At 35.7% G+C, this 19,441-nt stretch overlaps 2 protein-coding genes and 1 pseudogene across 5 annotated transcripts; 1 reads left to right on the forward strand and 2 right to left on the reverse strand.

The window, feature by feature from the left end:
* Positions 1 to 5: 5 nt before the first annotated feature.
* LOC105119248 (putative disease resistance RPP13-like protein 1) lies at positions 6 to 2,652 on the reverse strand (annotated as a pseudogene).
* Positions 2,653 to 6,339: 3,687 nt separating this feature from the next.
* LOC105119246 (scarecrow-like protein 3) lies at positions 6,340 to 9,075 on the reverse strand. Of its 4 annotated transcripts, none has more exons than XM_011017374.1 (2): positions 8,718 to 9,075; positions 6,340 to 7,958 (listed from the first exon to the last, which is right to left on the reverse strand). In XM_011017374.1, exon 2 carries the CDS (start codon positions 7,954 to 7,956, stop codon positions 6,535 to 6,537), a length of 1,422 nt encoding a protein of 473 aa, XP_011015676.1. In that variant the 5' UTR covers positions 7,957 to 7,958; positions 8,718 to 9,075; the 3' UTR covers positions 6,340 to 6,534. The 4 variants fall into 4 exon arrangements, with proteins under 4 accessions (XP_011015676.1, XP_011015674.1, XP_011015677.1 ...); XM_011017372.1 differs by having other exon boundaries at positions 6,340 to 7,990; positions 8,718 to 9,074; XM_011017375.1 differs by lacking the exon at positions 8,718 to 9,075 and adding an exon at positions 8,527 to 8,641.
* A 5,947-nt stretch (positions 9,076 to 15,022) lies between these two features.
* LOC105119249 (probable inactive purple acid phosphatase 27) lies at positions 15,023 to 18,873 on the forward strand. The gene is made up of 14 exons (XM_011017376.1): positions 15,023 to 15,351; positions 15,501 to 15,588; positions 15,824 to 16,090; positions 16,382 to 16,490; positions 16,587 to 16,701; positions 16,767 to 16,899; positions 17,021 to 17,208; positions 17,290 to 17,476; positions 17,582 to 17,649; positions 17,745 to 17,838; positions 17,922 to 18,107; positions 18,367 to 18,369; positions 18,492 to 18,572; positions 18,657 to 18,873. Exons 1-14 carry the CDS (start codon positions 15,023 to 15,025, stop codon positions 18,720 to 18,722), a joined length of 1,914 nt encoding a protein of 637 aa, XP_011015678.1. The 3' UTR covers positions 18,723 to 18,873.
* Positions 18,874 to 19,441: the final 568 nt, after the last annotated feature.

The raw sequence follows: 19,441 nt of genomic DNA on the forward strand, positions 1-19,441 counted from the left end.
GCTATTGTAAAACTTGAAAGAGAATGGAGTGATTGCAAATCCCATTGCTTGCGATTCCTGATGAGTTGTTTGCAATTCGTAACACTAAATGCTTTTAATTTTAAGCCTCTTATTGGAAAGGAATGAAGTTCTGGACAATTGCTTAGAGAGAGTCTGACTAGGGAAGGCAGCAAGGAATGCATGCGCTCAGGGAAGGATTCCAAATTCAAGCACCTGTGCAAATCAAGCTCTCGTAAATTTGAGGGAGGATTAGAGCCTCCAATCCAAACCGGAAATCTTGTACCCCCATAACCTTCTATGCGGAGAATCTTCAAATTGACATGAGGCTGTAATTGATCTAAAACACGTTCATGCAGTGAATTATTAGTTGCATCCTCCCACAATAACTCCAAACTCTCAAGGTCCGCCTTACCCTTCAAATCGGCTTCAGAAGCATCTTGAGCATCCACCACATTCTGAAGATTCCGAATGCAAAGTTCTCCACATTAATGCTGAAGCTGCCCCAACTCTTTAATGCTAGATCCACTTTGATTTCCCAAAGAAAAAGAAGTTAATGTTCGGAGCTTTTCTAGTTTGCCCATTTGTGGTGGCATCTCAAGGAGTCTTGTTCCAGTGATATCAAGATGCCGCAAGTTGATCAACCTTCCCATGCCAGCAGGCAACTCATAAAGCTTAAAACACCATATCAAGATTAAAGTTTGCAAATTATACAAACCACATATAGATTCTGGTAACTTTGTAAGGTCTGTCCGAGAAAGTTTCAGATATCGCAAATGCTTCAACTTGGCAATTGAATCAAGAAATGGTAAAGGCTCAAAGATATAGGGGGGCATAGACAACACTCTTAGGCGCTCAAGCATCTGCAAAAGTTTACATATTACCTCAGCAGATATTGATTTATCTTTTGATAATATTAAGGTGCGCAACCAACGAGGGTTGCAAAAGGCCTTGAACTTTTGAGAGATGTCATGTTCTTTTAATATGCATGATAAATGGCGAGTCCTTTGAGAAGCGTTGCTTGAGCCATTACCCTCCAACCGGAAGCAAAATTCTCCAGATATGAAAGCAGCTAAATGATTCATGAGGTCATGCATGATGAATAATGATGGATCGCGACTTGATTGTTGTAAAAATGATCTCGATACAAGATCATCGAAGAACTCGGCCCCTATTTCTTCCATCTCCTTATTTCCTCCGGGTTGAACTAGAAAGCCTTCTGCCATCCATAAATGGATCAGGTCTTTCTTGTTGAATTCATAGCCTTCGGGAAATATCGCACAATATGAAAAGCATTGTTTTTGATACGATGGCAGGCAATGATAACTCAACTGTAGAGCTGAAAGGACTTTGTCATTTGGTGACTTCCACAAATTGCTTTTCAATATTTTCCTCCATTCCTTGCCTTCTCTTTTGGATCTCAGGAGACCTCCAAGTGTTTTTGCAGCCAAAGGTAGGCCGCTACACTTTTTTGCTATTTCTCTACCAACTTCTTCCAACCCTGGATATGCGCTGAAATTTCCTCCATCAAATGCAACTTTTGCCAACACCAGCCAACACTCATCATCGGACAAGTTCTGCAAACGATGAGATGGAAAAGTAGACTTGACTGATGCTACATTTTCGTTGCGCGTCGTGACTAAGATCTTACTTCCTTTTCTCACAGACTTGAACGGTTTCAGAAAAAAATCCCAAGCCGCTTGATCCTCACTCCAAACATCATCTAAAACAAGCAAAACTCTTTTCCCCCTCAATTTTTTCTCTAGCTCGCTATGAATCTGATTCTCAGTCATGTTATCGCACTTTGGCAAACCGACCTCCTTGAGAATATCTCTTGTAACCTTGAGAGTATTAAATTCTTCCGACACATAGACCCATGCTTTGAGATCAAACAACTTCGTCCCATATCTGTCTTCTAAGAGTTCGATTTCTCTGCAGACAAGCTGAGCAAGGGTAGTTTTACCCATCCCGCCCATACCCACAATTGGAACCACATCTAGTTGCCTTCCTTCTGAGTCGTCTGGCAGCAGCAATGCCATTATATTTTCCCTGTCAACCTTCCTGCCAAAAACATCAGATTCATCTACCAGAGCAGTTGTTGGTATTTTCTGTGATGACAGAAGTGATATTCTTCCAACGCTTTCTATTAAACCAAGGTCAACTTTTTGTTGCAACAAGTCTTGAAGAATCTGAAGGATCTTTTCTAACTCCGGTTGCATCTCTCCCATCCCCTTCTTACATGGAACAAGAGAAGTGAGGAAGCTCCGCGCCTGATCTGAGCAGGTCTCACTTTGAGGTTCAGCTTCAAACTTCAATTGCAAAGCTTTATAAGCAATCTCGTCCAAGAAGTCATCAGCCTGGTAGAGAGCATCCTTGAGGTCGTCGAGCCACCCTTTCACTGCTGGATCAGTAATGTGCTTCTCCTCTGCATCACTGAGAAGTTTGCCAACTGCTCTCATGGTAGACTTCAATTTCCTCAGCTGTCCATCGTCAAGCTTTTGCCTTTTGAAGAAGTTCTTAACCTCTGAGGAGGCTATCCTGTCGACCAAAACCTCAATGACAGCAGAGAGAAGTGATTCTCCAATCAATGCCCCAGCCATCATGGTTTCTCCTCTTTGAAAAAAGGTGCTAGATGAAAAGATGAAATCTTATGAAGAAAAAGTCCAAGTGTACTGGAAAAGAAGAGCCGCACAGATTTTAGATTAGTTTGGATGAAAGAACTTACAGTTGGATACATTCATAGTTGAGTTGGAGATTCTAGTGGATGAATATAAAATTAAAGTAGGATTGCTTTCGAGCTACAGAAATCGAGCGAACTTTCCAACAGGGGGGCCAATGAGCCTTGATTTGCAAGTTGTCGCTTATTTTAAAGAGTGGGGTTGACCGTTCTGTAGCTCCACATGCGGGCGCAGATCTGGGCCAGTCCTTCTGCTTCTCCCATTGAAATTTTGCAGAAAATTATAAAAACTATAGCTGCCTTGGTCCCATATTTTCAACATGAAAAATCCATCAACAATACAAGAAGTTCATAGATTAGATTTTCAATCTAAACTTAATATCCTTCTGTTTCTCCCATTGACATTTTGCAGAAAATTATAAAAATTATAGCTGCCTTGGTCCGATACTTTCAATATGAAAAATCCATCAACGATACAAGAAGTTGATAGATTAGATTTTCAATCTAAACTTAATTCTTTGGTCATCGTTCCATTATTCAAGGGATAAAATTAGAACCCTTAAAATTAGAAAAATAATTCATGTAATTGCACTGCTAGAAATAGTGCAACCCTTCAACTTTGAATTTTCGAAGATTGAGCTCCTTTGAATCGCACGGCTCTTAAAAACTTGAAAGGGTTAAGCTACTTCAAGTAGAGCAACCCATATAACAAAAAATAGAAAAGTGAAGATTGTGATTTTCACATATATATGTTGGTGTGAGTTATTGCAGAAGATTTGAGGGAGAAATTGTAGCAGAATTATTGCTGCAGAAGATTTGAAGGAGAAATTAGAGGGGAGAAATTTAGGATTTGACTGTTATCTCTAATTAAGAATTACCTCCCTAGATTAAGATTATCTAGAAGGATTAGAATTTCTTATAGAGCATACATAATCATATACTTGTGTACTGTTTTTAGATTAATAAAGAGTGAAAGAATATTCTTGATGCTTTATAGACATTAAAAACACTTGTGGATATTGCACTGCTACATCCATCCATGTAGACGCAATCTCAATATTTTTTTCTTTTTAAAGAGGTTGTTCTATTCTCTGCAGCGCCACTCTCTTAATTTTTTCTGGGTGGCGTGACTAGATCTTTTAAATTGTGAGGTTTGCATTATTTCAATTAGTGCAGCTTGTTTGAGCTCCTTGGAATAGTATAAACACCCAGGTTGTGCTCTTTTTTAAAAACAAATTTAGCCATTCAAAATTGCAAGAGACTTTTGTGAGCTGTGCTCTTTTTTTTATAAAAAGAATTAATGTTCCTTTTCTATCATAATGTATAAACAAGATGCCGCAGGGTTTGATACCGGATCGAGATTTGAGTTCAAGAACAAGTTGAAATAATGTGGCAGCAATGCTGACAAGGAAAACTCAGCTTAATTGAGCAGAGACAGCTCGTGAGATGACTGGGAAACAATAAAAAAAAAATATGGTAATACTTCAGCAGCAAACATTAATAAAGAAGTGTAAAACCCAAATAAATTAGTAATAATATAGTTTTTTAAAAAATAATATAATTATATTTTGAGATTTCATTCAAGTTATTGGGTTGATATAATTCTTTGATATAATATCATAAAACTTTGATAACTATATGATCATGAGTTCAAATCTTATCACTCTTGTTTATTAGATAAAAATCAATCATTAGATAATATTAATATATATAATTTTCAAGCTCAAAAAAATTTTTAATTAAAAAAATATATTAAAAAAATAATATAAATTATATTTTAAAACTTTATTTAATAACTTAAATTTGTAAATTGAATTCATTCCAATTCAATGTACTCTACCAATGCCCTTCCTCGTACATGAACAAGAAATCTCTAATGAAGAACGACGTATCATATACTGACATACAATTTTAGTGGCTGGTTATTTTATTCTGTATCTAAGATTAATTCTTTCCATGAACAAGAAATATTGCTGTACTTTGTGTACAGTCAGTAATAGCTTGGCATTAGATGGTATGTTGTCTAATATTCAGACCCAGAAGCATAAGAATTTCTTAAAGAAAAAGAAAAGAAGAGCAATCATCAAATTAATCTTCAATTAAGTTCTTAAAAACTGTATCTTTATTGTAAGTCCAAAATGCTCACAAATTCTCAACTAAGTTTTATAGATTTTTTAACGCAAATCGTCAAGTTTCCTGCAAATCTGTACCAGTTTATGGGGGGGTGGGGGGTGAGGATGGGGGGCGAACCTAAAAATGGACCCTTGTATTGGAGTAGTATCAATTTTGACTGCAAGGAAGATTTTGTATCAACTAATGTTGTTTCCAAATAATTTTGATTTCTCAATTGGGAACTTTGTTTAGTGCAATTTTGTTACAGAATTCATACCAAATATAGATGTAAAGATTAATTAAAATTTTCTAAAACTTGGGGGACAATTGACACAATTTATTACGACAAAATAAGCACTCCTGATTGCATTTATTATCGATTATTCTCTTCTTTTTTTGTTATCTGTTGTTGCGGATTATGGTTTGTAATTTGATAAAGAGCTGTGTATGTTATCGTGTTCAAGTAAAAAAGCTTAGTAATGTTTAGTAGCTGAACCAGCTCAGACAGGATAACATCCTCAATGCTGTAAACTACATGTCCCCTTACTCAAGAAATTTGAGGCCCTCTCAAAGTCATCAAAATTACTCTCTACTATCACTTTGTTTCTTGCTTTTGATGCAACACTAAGTTCAAGTAATAATTATTTTGCCACATTAACCCCCTTCAAAAGGCCAATCTCACGCTACAATATTCATCAATTCTAGCTCACAATACTATAAATAGCCTCTTCTAGCATTCCCCTACGGCTTTTTTCTTATTCACACACAGCTCCTCTTATTCTTGACATTTTCCGGCACTAGTAATGGCAAGTTCTCTGAGCAAACCCCTATGATCATATCCGAAAAAAGCATGGAGAAAATGGCCCGCCTGCATTTCTTCTTTCACAATATTCGAAGTGGGGAAAACCAAACAACCATGAGAATTGCTGGACCAGCAAAGAAAATGGTAGCTTTGTCAAGACTTTCATGGTAGATGATCCATTAACTGAAGAGCCAGAACCTACTTAAAAACTTGAGGGAGGAGCACAGGGTATGTATGTTTTTGCTTCTCAACATGAATGTGGATTGCTTATGGTTTTGAGTTTTGTTTTTGTTGAGGGTATGTACAATGGGAGTGCCCCGAGTATTCTAGGTCACAATCCAGTCTTCGATAATGCCAGGTTGTTGGAGGTAGCGGTCTTTTCCGGCTCACTCGAGGCTATTCATTGTTGAAGACGATCTCATTCAGTCTAAAGACAAGAAATGCTGTAGTTGAATACAACGTAACTGTTATGCAGATCTGAAGTTCTTATTATTAGTGGTATCCGCAGTTTTTCCTTTTCCCCATTTATTCTACCTGGTGTCTACTTGTCGGACATGTCCGCTGCTTTTCGAAAGTAAGTATTTTGATCTTCCTGGCAATGTTGTTCAAGAGTTCGGAATGATAGGTTCTACAGGAACATTTACAAGAAATTTGTGATATTTTCGGTTCTGACACGGGAGATTGGCAGGATATTTTGATTTTACAGTCGATGATTCTTTCTGGAAACCAAACTAATTTCCAGAGTTCAATGTATGGAACAAATATCATCCAACTTTTATCAGAGAGTAAATAAACATAAACAATTATCTAATACAACGTTATATAAATGGAGAAAATGTTTTAAAAGTTGAACATTATGCAACTGCACATTAAAGGTTATCATCCTTTATACAAAGAACAGTAGCAAAATAATAGAAAGCACAGTCCCCATATGTTCGATAATCTTTCAATCGCAACTCCTAAATCTCCAAGCTGACACAGAAAATAGTGGTCTATCCTGCCAGCAAATAAATAAACATCCATTCTCTTCTTTGATTTTATATCCATCATAGCCAAAGCTCTGCAATAATCTGTTTGCCTGCAGCCTACCATGGTAGCTCAGAGGAATGCTCCCAAACCCAGCTAACTCGAGCCTCAGGATCCATTTTTCCAACTTCTCATGCCTCTCCTTTCTCTCAGTTCCCTCACAAGCGATGATGTTCTTAATTTCCTCCCCAAATAGCATCTTCTCAACCTTGTGCCGCTCTAATGATGCTCTCGATACAGTAGACTCCAAGCAATCAAATAGTGCAGCATAAAAATTCAAAGCTTTTGTGACCCTCTCCATTAAACTAAGCCCGTTATGATTTGATTCCTGCTCAGTTATCACCATCAATTTCGGTGAGAGACTCCTAAGTGCATTTAGGAAGCTGCCCATCTTCGGTGAAGCAGAAAGAGATAGTGGGGATAATGCTGAGTCAGGACTAGAGCTATAGACATTGACCAAATCTGTCTCAAGCCACTCACCTAGAGTATGTCGGTTTTGGTTCATCCGTAAGACTCTCTGAAAATGGTTAGAGCTTGGATTCTTAGATCCTGATGGAGAGTTCCTTTTATGCATCTCATCATCCATGGCCAGGAGAGCATGCAGCTGAAGTACAGAACTGACAGCAAGAGCTTCTCCAGTCTTAACCCGCAAATTTCCAAGGTCAATATTCTCTAGTTTGCTCACAATAGGATTGAACTGAAAAGGGATGTCTAGCTTTTCAGCTTCTTCAGTCAGCCGAAGAGCCATTTGCTCTAACACCTCTTTCTTCTCATGAATACCTGTTATTCTCAAATGAGGTGGTCCTTCTGGCCGTGCGCTTAATGTTTGAAGAAGATTGATCCACTGGGCAGGCTCAGAGGAATTGAGATCGATGATATGAACCATCTTCTCCCCTTCCATGGCCTCTATAATGGCCTCATTTGTGATCACGTATGAAAGCTTTAAAAAGGGACAGAGCTCAAAAAATAATCTTTGAACAAGAATTTCTTCAGATATCAAAGATACTTGTTTTGGATTGAGAGCTTTGTGCAGACCAGGCCATCCTTTAAGAATGCGATCAGCAAGTGCTGCAGTGAAGTAAGCAGCAATCCGCTGCATCGTATCGCCATCAGGAGAGGCAAGATGGGAGATGTGCTCAAGGCTAATATTTGCATTTTCAACACTACCAACCGCTACATGGTTAGCGCAGGCAAGAAGAAGATGGATCAGACACAAACCCCTCTCTTCAGATTTCAGTTCCCTCAGCCAAGGGTATGGTGATCCTATCCCTGGCGGCAGTGGCATCCATGGAAAGAACTGATGAGGTGAAGTTACAGATGATGATCCCTCTTCTTGAACCATTCCTACCATTAACGACGAGACCAAACTCAACACCCTGAACAAGAAAATATGACATGAAACATGCTGAAAAAATAAGTCCATGCTCGATGAATAAACTACATAGCATATATCTAAGTGAAAATTGTAAAACAGTCCAGAAACAGAAGATCATGATCTTTTCTACCATCATCTTAGTAAGATTCTTGGACTAATCTCGGTTAAAGGGTTAATAAGTATATTTTTTGCTTTCTTACATCTTCCAAATGACTAATCACAGCCTGTTAGAATATCTAAATACACACTAACACAAAACATAAGGTTATGGTTAAATTCCTAGGAAAAGAAGAAAAAAAATCCAAGACAGGAACACTGAAGAAAATTAACACTCCTTGTTACAAAGAAACAGAGAAATGTAAACAGAACAAGCCAAATAGTATCTCTTTTTTCTCTGAAATGTAAAGCTAAATTCAGGGAACTTTCTTCTTAGCTGAGGAATTGAGAAAAATTTCCAGATAAATATCATTCAATTCTTAAGAGTACAACGTCAAGAACACTCCAGTAAGTATCTCTTTTCTCAACAGTCACTCTTACAATCAAACAGTCTAGTTTCCGTTCTTTTCCCACGCAATCTCTGTAACCAAACACAGCAAGAAACCAAACAAAACACACGAACACGGAGAAAAGCAAGCTCTACTGGTTTAAGTTTTCTGACAAAAAAGGAAGAAGAGTTCAGAAATTTGCTCAATTATGTGCCAAAACAAGAAACAAAGGCGGGGAATTACCAGGGAGAGTTGACTGATTTTCTCCTGTGAATTTCAGTTCAAAACCAAGAGTGAATCATCCACAACTGGGTTTTGAAATTCACAAGAAACCCACCAAAACTCCTGAAGAAAGTTTCAAGCTTGGTCCCACAATTCTCCTAATCCATCAAAGTGAACCAAGAGCTATCCGCTCTACTCTACAAAGGTTTCCTCTCTGGCCTAACCTTTTGTTTACAAAACGAGCAGTGAAATGGGAATTAAAGCTCTTGACTTTTAGGGTACTTTCCATGTTTGCTTTGGAGACAAAACAAGTGGTTGTTTTTGTCACTACTTGTTTTCTTGTCCATGGAGGGGGATCAGAGGGAATAATGGAATTTCTTGAAAACCAGAGCCCCCTAGATTACCTCTCTCTCTCTAAATTTTGTGTTGTCTGTATCAGTCTCTCTAGAAACACCCTTGTCATGGAGTGGAGTGGATGGGAATAACAGCTGGCCAAAAGCATGTGTTTTATGCTCGAACACAACAAGAATACAAGGGTGCCCCAACAAAACAAAACAACACCATTGCTTGTTGCTTAGTGGGTGATACTGGGCATTGCAAGGCAAATCCTTACAAGTGCCACCAAAACCACTATTTGTTTCTTCTCAAAGGGCATTAGACCATTAGACTATCCACTTGTTACTGTCTTCCTGCATCAGGACAAAGAGACGAAAAACCTTTGGAAAAAGCCAAAAGTAGAATGAAGTTTTTAACTATAGGTGTGGAACCTTTGGTGGGGGGAGTTCTTGAATATCTAGTCCCATTCCTCGTTCACAACTGATGCATGAGATAACTACAATTCAATCCCAAATTTATATGCTAATTTACATATGAGTTCTCAACCTTCAAGATCTAGCCCCATTTTCCCTAGATTTACGTGCTCGTACTCGACTAATGGATTCGGATATGGATATTGATTGCAAGTGTCATCTTTGTTGAAATACGAATTTTAGGTTGCAGGGGTGTCCAAATTTTGGATAGAGATATGGAGATCATTTGAATAATTCTTTTTATATAACAAGATAAGTTCAAAATATCAACTCTAAAAAACAATTAATGTTATCCAGTTCAATCTATACTTACATATATTTTTATTTTTTCAAAACGTTCAATTTATGCTATGTTTAAGGCCAAATATCCAATAATAAAAAGCATGAATTTGATACGTGAAAAACACTTTTAAAAACAGATTAAATCACCTTACTAAACGGAGCTTTAAGAGCTTTTCATTAGTTATATTTAGTTGTAAGTCATTTAAAACACTGATGTTATCCGATTGTATCATCATCTCCTTCCTCTTTCAATTCAATCTATAGCAATGGTGAGAGCAGAGGAAAGTTGAGCTTCAGATGCCAATTTTATGTGCAGAATACAAATATAGAGATGATGAAAACATGCTTAACCAAAGGAAGCTTGGGGAGAAATTAGCAAGATTCTAGAGGTTTAGGATTGGATTTTTAATAACTATATATATAAGTTGGGGACTAATTTCTAGTGGTCCCTAAATGCTCTTTTTTTATAGATAAATCTCATAAATCAAATCCTCAAAGATAGACCATGTCTTTGTGAGGTTAGTGGTATACAACATCATCACTGTGAGAAGCTGAATATACATGTAAGTGGAAGTTGCAGCAATATTTTTATGCACCCACTTACCTAATAGTTAATTATTTTCTTCTTTTCTCACTTTATTTTTGTGTGATCTTTGTCTATTTAGTGGTGATAATGATGGAATCAATGACAATAGCAATGACCTTCATTGGTCTATGTGTTGGCTCCCCTTGTGCGTGAGTTCCTTTTTGAGGGATGTTCCCACTTCCCATTGATGAATACTTTTGGAGGTTAATTTTAGGCACAAAGAAAGTTCATTGAATCTACCACAGACATTCAATCTTCTTTCATTCTTTTATAAGCATTGCTTTATTTTATCTAGAAAAGTAATTAAGACCATGTAATCTCATATTGTTGAGTACCATGTTTTTTGTAAGGGTATGAGAAAAAGAAAAGTCCAATGTTATTTTCATAATAACTACTAGTGATGAATATAAGGAGAAAAATTAAAAAAATCAGTTGACTAGGTTTGGTCATATTGATCAAATTATTCAGAATAGGTTAGTAGCAGAGGGTCAAAAGGCGATCAAAAACACTCACTAAATACAAAATTGAGATCAGATATCCATTATTCATTCATGGGAGTTGTAAGTTCAACGTCTAGTTATTATCCTTGGTAGAGAAAGCATGTGATTGTATGCATAGAAACGCTTAATATTCTTTTGGCAGTTCTTGTTTAGATTAGTTTGTGAGAGGAGCTAGAAAGACAAGAGAAAAAAAATCGAGATTTTCCTACGAAATGTAGCTTATCGGTCATAACAATGTTTAGTGGGGGTGTTTTCAAGGGAAAGCATTTAGTTGCCATTTCGTACCATAGTGGCCTGGCATGGTTACTAGCAAGGAGAAGGACCTGAAATTCAGCTAAACCTAGGAGATTGTATTAGAGGTGGAGATTTAAGACAAAACGTGAAGGACCCACGATGGTGTGTCATGTGATGAAGGAGCTTGGCTAGTTCTTTCATCTTAATTTGGATGGATTCTCTTTGTTGAGCTAAGCTTGGTGGTGTCCGAGAAAGGAATAATATTTGGCACTAGAGAAAGAAAGGGTTACTGAAGAGGACAAGCCCCTGTCTTCAATTGATGGTCTAGCGTTTTAGCCTTAGTCACGAGGTAGAAACTCCCAAAAATAAGACAAACTTCAACTCTTTGCCAAAGATCAAGTGGCTAATTACTTGCCATTCTTATCTGGGTAGGGTAATGAGAATCCTTAAAAAAAAATACTAAGAAAACTAGCAGAGGATTGCAGATATCCTAATCCAAATAAAAGATATGGAGTTCATATTCAGATATTGTTTGGTATCGTGATAATTTTTGTTTTTTTTATCCAACCACAAAAGAAAAAACCATGAATCATGAGCTTAACAACTATAGAATAGCATAAGAGGGGAGGAAAGGCATTGGAGACAACTCCACCCAGCACTTTTGGTGCAACCCTGCAAATATAATACGAGTCCTTGATTGTAGGGGTTTTTTTCTGTATTTTCACTCCTGGGCTTGGGCATTTAATAGGGCTCTAATGTCCCATGTAATTAAAGTGGGCTCTCATCTTTCTAATGAAATGAATTTCTTTGATTGCATGAAAAAGGAATAATAATAATTAAAAAAAAAAACTACACCTGATATGATTTCTAACTCAATCACGCTGAGTTGATAAACCAGAAGTAGCAGTTTTCATACACCAAAACTAAGTTTTTTTACTGATTAAATCCTAATTAAGTTATAATTAACTCAACAATCAATTGCATTATACAGCATGTATAATAGTACGTAGCTGGTACTCTGGCAATAGTTAAGGTGCTGGCTACATTTCATTTTTCTTCTGGAAAGGATGACTTGAAGAGAGGAGGCATGCACTTTCACTAACTGGTTCTCCAGGTGTTGCATATGTGGATCATCAGCTGACTTGTGATCCTGTTGAGCCGTAGCACCATGTGTTCATAACAGTATGATCGATAAGCCTTGCTAAAGAAGAAATTAAGTCGCTTTGCAAGAGTGAAATATTGGTTGACAGAAAAAGCCCATCTGAGGTGATCCCACTTTCTAATTCTCTTGTATTTTGTCTCTGCAACCCTTCATTCTGTGTCGTCTATTAGTATATTCTAGCGCAAATTAGTGCTCAACTTAATGAATTCGATTTTACTATAATGCTTACTATTACTTTCAAATTTTTTTAAAAAAAAGAGCTTCAATGGATTTTGATTAGGTCTTGAGTAATTTAATAGTAACACTAAAAATCAACTTTTTTTTTATTTTTCATGAAACCCGGGCATATCTAAAATCTTGATTAACCCGTTAAACCGATCTAAATTATTACTAATCAGACTAAACAAACAAGGGTGGAGCTAGTGGTTACAGAACACATGGGAAGGGATAATCTAGAAAGCCACATGCTTTCAGCCTTGTTAGAGAATGACCAGTTTGTTTAGGCAATCTTTGACATTTCAGGAATTTAGGGAGGCATGCCGCACGGTATGTTTTGACTCGTCGACCTGGTGTTCTCCGACTTGCTCAAGATTGTGTTTATATTGAATATTAAGCAATTTTTTATTTTTTTTCAATAATTTCAAACCTATATATGCAATGAGAAGTCAATAAACTAATTAGAATTATGAAAGGAAAAATCTAAAATGGTGGAAAGAAATTATTTGGCTTTTTTTGAACATGCTCCTTCAATACTACTTCACAAAAAAGTTTAAAAACTGACAATTGATTTACTTCCTTCTTGAAAAATATTGTTTGTTGTTTGGTCGTTTTGATGAACAGACATGTTAAGAAAACTCTTTACTTGATAATTACAATTGTATGGCTTTCTTGTGATAGTAACTAATATAAGGGTCATGCAACCTCAATTATTACAAGTAATACATACAGAAGCAACAAATTAGTTCTTGGAACTTCTCATCTCCATTTATATAATTACATTCTGTTTTATAATTTATTTCAGTTATAGTTATTTTGCAGCCCACAACAAAATAAAATAATTATTAAAGATTATTGGGCTTCAATACGGGTTGATGCAAACAAAAATAAAAAATAAAGAGGTTTGTTGTATTTTAAAACTCTCGATAACAAAAACAAACACTATAAATATGAGAAGACAATTAAAATATTTAAATTTTTTTATGTATTTAAACCTTCACTTGTGGAAGACTATTGCAACCTTTTATATAGAAAAATATAAAAACCATAATAATACTTAATAGAAAAAAATGAACTAGAGAAAATATTCCCTTCAAATAGAAAAAAAAACTAAAAAAGCATCATAATAAAAAATAGAAAAATATCTATTTTCCTATATATATATATATATAAAGATCTTGCTTGAGTCTCTCCAAGTTAGGAAAACCTTGTCTTTGAATTCAGTCTCTAGTTAAAAATTATTTTTTGTCATGAACATTCTTTTACGCGCAGTTCACCTTATCATAAATCTCTAATACAATATTTTTTTGTAATTCATTTCATTATTTTCTACCAAAATTTCAAATGATAGCAATTGATATAAACAAAAACAACACACTAGTTTTTTAACTTATTTTTCTTGAGAGAAAACTTCTTTGTACTATTCTACACAAGTACATTATATTATGCATCCACGTCTAGCTATGGTTTTTCTATAGCACATAGTATAGCAAAATAATCGTTAATGATCCTTGAGTTCTTTACGAGTCATGGTTCTTTAATAGCCCACAATAAACAAAATAGTTTAGAATTGTAATATATAGCAAATAATAACCTGAAATTATTGGGCTTTTATATTAATTGACACCAACAAAAATAACAAAGTAGTTCATGGACATCTTTTTTCATGAAGAAATCTCTTTTTTTATACAAACACACCTTGTTATATAGCTTTTTTTCAATTATAGTTGTTCTACATCAAACAACAAAGTAAAATAACCATGGTTGTGGGGCTCTAATACTAATTAATGCAAGCAAGAGTAAAGGATAAAGTGATTTGTTAGATGTCAAAACCTTTAAAAATATAAAAAAAACAAAAAAATCATAAGATCATATCTCTACTTGCCAAAAAAAACTATTACAACTTTTTTTATAGAAAATACTAAAAAAAAATCTTAATAATATTGAATAGAAAAAAAAAACTAGAAAAGATATTCCCTTAAAATAGAAAATCATCATAACAAAAAAAAAATCTATTTTCTTAGAAAAAAGAAAAAAGAAAAAAACGATTCTGCATCAGGAGGTCTCATGGTATGAAATGGCTCATAACTACGATCATCAACCCACTACACTCCAAATTGAATTTCATTGGAAAGTGAAAGCATACACGGAGGGAAAACCACTTACATACTCTATCTACCATTGATGGCTTTAGCCCCAATGGCGAGGAAGCTTACGCCCCACGTTATTATTTAAGATTCAAATACCACGAGATACATTTTTCTGTAAGTACACTGTTTAATTATAAATAATTTATTAAGAATCTGAATATAATTTAATTAAAATCTGATTAATTAAGAGAGAATTTAATGTTGGTACATGGAACTTGGACTAACCCCAATTGTTAGTTACAAAACCTTAGAACTACTAACAAACACAAGTAGGATTTCTTTCCATCGAGATCCCAGTACTACAAATGACACGCCAAGTACAAAACCTAACAACAATCAAACACAAGTTGGATGATCATTCCTCGGAAATCACAAAATAATTTCACCATGAAACCCTCAGCAACTTCTTCTTTGACCATTCTAAACGTTTTCATCATTTTTCTAGCCTTCATTCCCTTCTCTTCTTCCTATTTGTTGCCTCCCTCAGTCCTAGGATCAGCCATCGTGCACCAAAATTATACAGCAATATCGAGTTTTCGAGTACTAAATAGAAGAGGTTTAATTCAGTGTCCTCACCCCAGCCCTTACGTTCGAATCAATGTTAGCTCAGAAAACAGCCTCTTGTCGGACAATGAATATGTCAATGTTACTGTCAGCGGAGTTTTTCTTCCTTCGGATGATGACTGGGTTGCCATGATATCACCTTCTGATTCCGAGTAAGAGTTCGTACATGTGCATGTGGACATGCACATGAATTGAGTTTTATTTTTTAATCTTTCCTTAGCATACCTTTACTGTGTATCATGGAATTCTTTTTGTGTTGTTTTGACGTATGATATATTGTCTCTAAATATCTATATTGCAGTGTCAAGAGTTGTCCTCTCAAAAAATCTAGATATGTGCAGACTGGTGATCTTAGTAAACTCCCTCTACTTTGTCATTATCCTGTTAAGGTAATTATGCCATATTCTGATTCTAAAACCAGCCTGCTAGCTACAGCTTCTTTTAATTATTATTTTGATCAGTTTATTGATGTGATCGATTGAGTTTGTAGATCCCATGACATTGTTAAAAGGGTGGGTGCTCCTTTTTTTAGCCTGTTTAACTTGTAATCCGAAACAAATTATGAGCCTAAAATAACATTAAGAGTGAACGTATAATTATAATCTTTGAATCTTTGAATTGCAGGCACAATATGTGAGCAATGATCCAGACTATCTGAAGTGCACTAAGCAGGAATACAAAAAATACAACAATACTAATTGTGAAGTGTCGGCTTGCAGTGGTACAATATCATTTCATGTCATCAATATCAGGACCGATATTGAGTTTGTCTTCTTTTCTGGAGGATTTGAAACTCCATGCATTTTAACAAGTTCTGGCCCAATGAAGTTTTCCAATCCAAACCAGCCACTACGTGGGCATATCTCAAGCATAGATTCGACAGCAACATCGGTGCGTAAGATTGTATTTGATTAGTATTCTACGATAGATAAAAAGATAAATACAAAAAGGATAAAAATATATTTTGTTAAAAGAATGAAACCAAATATATAAAATAAATCTCTCTCTGAAATAATTTTGGAGTGAATTTATGTTTTTTCAAAACAGAAAAAACAAATAAAATGTCTCATATATCTTCGTCTTTTTTGTCTCGAAACGGTAATAAAATGCTACCTGACATTGAGGAGTTTCATGCATTGCTTTTGCTACAATTGACGTTTAAGCTTCTTGCTTATGTCGCAGATGAGATTAACATGGGTTAGTGGGAGTGAGGAGACTCAACAAGTACAATATGGAGATGGAGAAACACTGACATCAACAGCAAAAACATTTTCGCAAGATGATATGTGCAGTGAGTTCCTTTTTCTGATTTTTTGGTATTTCTTTGGTTTATAAAACGTTTATGTAGTGATTTTTGAATCTTCTGAGAATTGTATGGAATTCATAGCTTCCGTTCTTCCAAGTCCTGCCAAGGACTTTGGGTGGCATGACCCTGGGTACATTCATTCAGCAGTCATGACCGGACTAAGGCCTTCAACTACGTACTCCTACAGATATGGAAGGTAACTATTGAATATGTCCCAAAATTTTGATTTATAGCTAATTGGCCTTTATTCTTCCTATGAAGTGATTCCGTTGGCTGGAGTGATAAAATCCAGTTTCGAACTCCACCTGCTGGAGGATCTGATGAGCTCAAGTTTCTTGCATTTGGTGATATGGGGAAAGCCCCTCTTGATCCTTCTGTCGAACACTACATCCAGGTAGAATACAATGAAATGTAACGAAGAAATCGAAAAATGTTATCATATATAAGTTGAGGAAAACAAAGATGATACATGGCAATAATGTATTGACCACTGTTCATAATCCGTGATCATGTAGCCGGGATCTCTCTCAGTGATTAAAGCCGTGACCGATGAGGTAAAATCCGGCAATGTAGACTCCATCTTCCACATTGGAGACATAAGTTATGCAACAGGATTTCTGGTTGAATGGGATTTTTTCCTTCACCTCATAAGTCCTATGGCTTCTCAAGTCTCCTACATGACCGCAATCGGAAACCATGAAAGGTTTTCACTTGAACATTTGAGTGTCTTTTTTCAGTGTCAGAATTGTGTTTCAGGGATTGATCACTGTATAAATTTATTCAGATATTACATCGGTTCCGGATCTGTGTACATAACCCCTGACTCAGGTGGAGAATGTGGAGTTCCTTATGAGACTTATTTTCCAATGCCAACCCCAGCAAAGGATGAACCATGGTACTCTATAGAACAAGGAAGTATCCACTTTACAGTCATTTCCACCGAGCATGATTGGACTGAGAATTCTGAGCAGGTAAAGCCAAACCTAACCTTCCATGATCTTCAGTTTTCTACTCTGAGTGACTGACATTTTGGACTCTTTCTACTCTGAGTGACTGACATTTTGGACTCTTGACAGTATGAATGGATGACGAAGGATATGGGTTCCGTTGATCGATCAAAAACTCCTTGGCTAATTTTTACTGGGTAAGCTGCATTTAGCATTATTTATATGAAACCATGTGCCCAGGTTTTGATAGATTTCGGATATAGATTTAAAGACTTTCACAAATCATGTGCAGGCACAGACCAATGTACTCCTCATCGACTAATCGATTGTTTAACCTCGACGACAGATTTTCTAAGGCTGTAGAGCCATTACTGCTGCAGCATAAGGTTAGCTAGATTTGTTGGTCGATTATCAACTAGGCCTATATTTTGCTGCTCTCTAAATCAGTAATGTTGTGTGCATGAACCAGGTTGATCTAGCTCTCTTTGGCCATGTTCACAATTATGAGAGAACATGTTCTGTTTATCAAAGCAATTGTCTGGCCATGCCAACAAAAGATCGAAATGGTATTGATACATACGATCACAGCAATTACAGTGCTCCAGTGCAGGCAGTTATTGGTATGGCAGGCTTCAGTTTGACCAAGTTCTCAAAAGTAAGCTGATCACCCATGTTCTTTGGTAAATTGAATTCAATGTTTTCAGTTAATGAATAGCAGAGGAAGGTGCATGGCATACAAGATAGTTGTTAAAGAACAATATGGATCATATTTTTAGGCCTCGTTGCAGCTTAATTTTTTTAATTAAAATAGTACGTGTCTGGATATAATATCAGAATTAGTTTAAATCAAATTATTCTCATTCTTTTTTCTAATAAAAAATAACTAATGACTCACATTATAAATCATATCTTAGAATGTTGCTAACAGCTGAGATTAAATGTGAATGTTCTGCTCCGAGTTCCTCTGCTATTCATTAATGGCATGCTATTGCATTGTTAACGAATAAATTTATAATATTGTCTGCGTTCCTGTGAACAGCCTGGTAGTTGGAGTTTGACAAGAATCTCTGATTTCGGCTATCTAAGAGGGCATGCCACCAAGGAAGACATAAACTTAGAGGTCAGCAGCATACACAACCTCATGAATAAATAAAGAAATTTTTTTCATGCAATTTATCTAACTCAAATCTTTCACTTTTTTCAGTTTGTGAACGCAAATACCAGGCAAGTACAGGACAGCTTCCGCATCACCAAACGGCAAAATAGATAGGATAGGATACAGGATGTAAATTCTTGTATCCATTATGCGAACATTGTATCGATTTTACTTATTCGGCGCCGATATTATGTCAGAATCCCCGATAAACATCAAATCCCCGATAAAACTTTGCCCAACATCATGTGTTCATCTGTAACTCCGTCGGCCATTTACATTGTTGATGGAATAAGGTTACTTGTCGACAGGATATTTCATTGATGGTTTTCAATTTTTTGACAGTGATCAGCTCTTGATGATATTCAGTCTTTTTATTATAAATAAAAGTTTTTTTCACTGTCCAAGTCAACTGTTACATCTTCATCTTGATGAAATTTAGAAGATACTTTTGAACTATCAATTCTTCACCAAGTAATTGATTTAAGTGATTTAATACTTGTTCTTTCTAAGTAAAGTCTTGAATTCGAGTCTTAAAAATAAAATATATTATTACTGGAAGAGTTTTTTTATTTTTAATGGACCGACCTGCTCGACTGGATTAGTTAAAATCTAATAAATTTCTAAACACCATTACAGCAAAACATTTTTTTTAAATGTGATTGGATTGAATATGAAAATTAAGAAAGCAGCTCGTTTTCAAATTAAGTGGCTTCTGTGAATGAAAAATATTTTACGAATTAATATTTCCAATGATGACGAACCAAATTTCATTTTTTTTCTTGTTACGTTATTTGATTACTCTTATTATAGTTATTTGATTACTCTTATTATAT

The sequence above is a fragment of the Populus euphratica genome, unplaced genomic scaffold (genome assembly GCF_000495115.2).
Source record: "Populus euphratica unplaced genomic scaffold, PopEup_1.0 scaffold2680.1, whole genome shotgun sequence".
Classification (NCBI taxonomy): Eukaryota; Viridiplantae; Streptophyta; class Magnoliopsida; order Malpighiales; family Salicaceae; genus Populus; species Populus euphratica.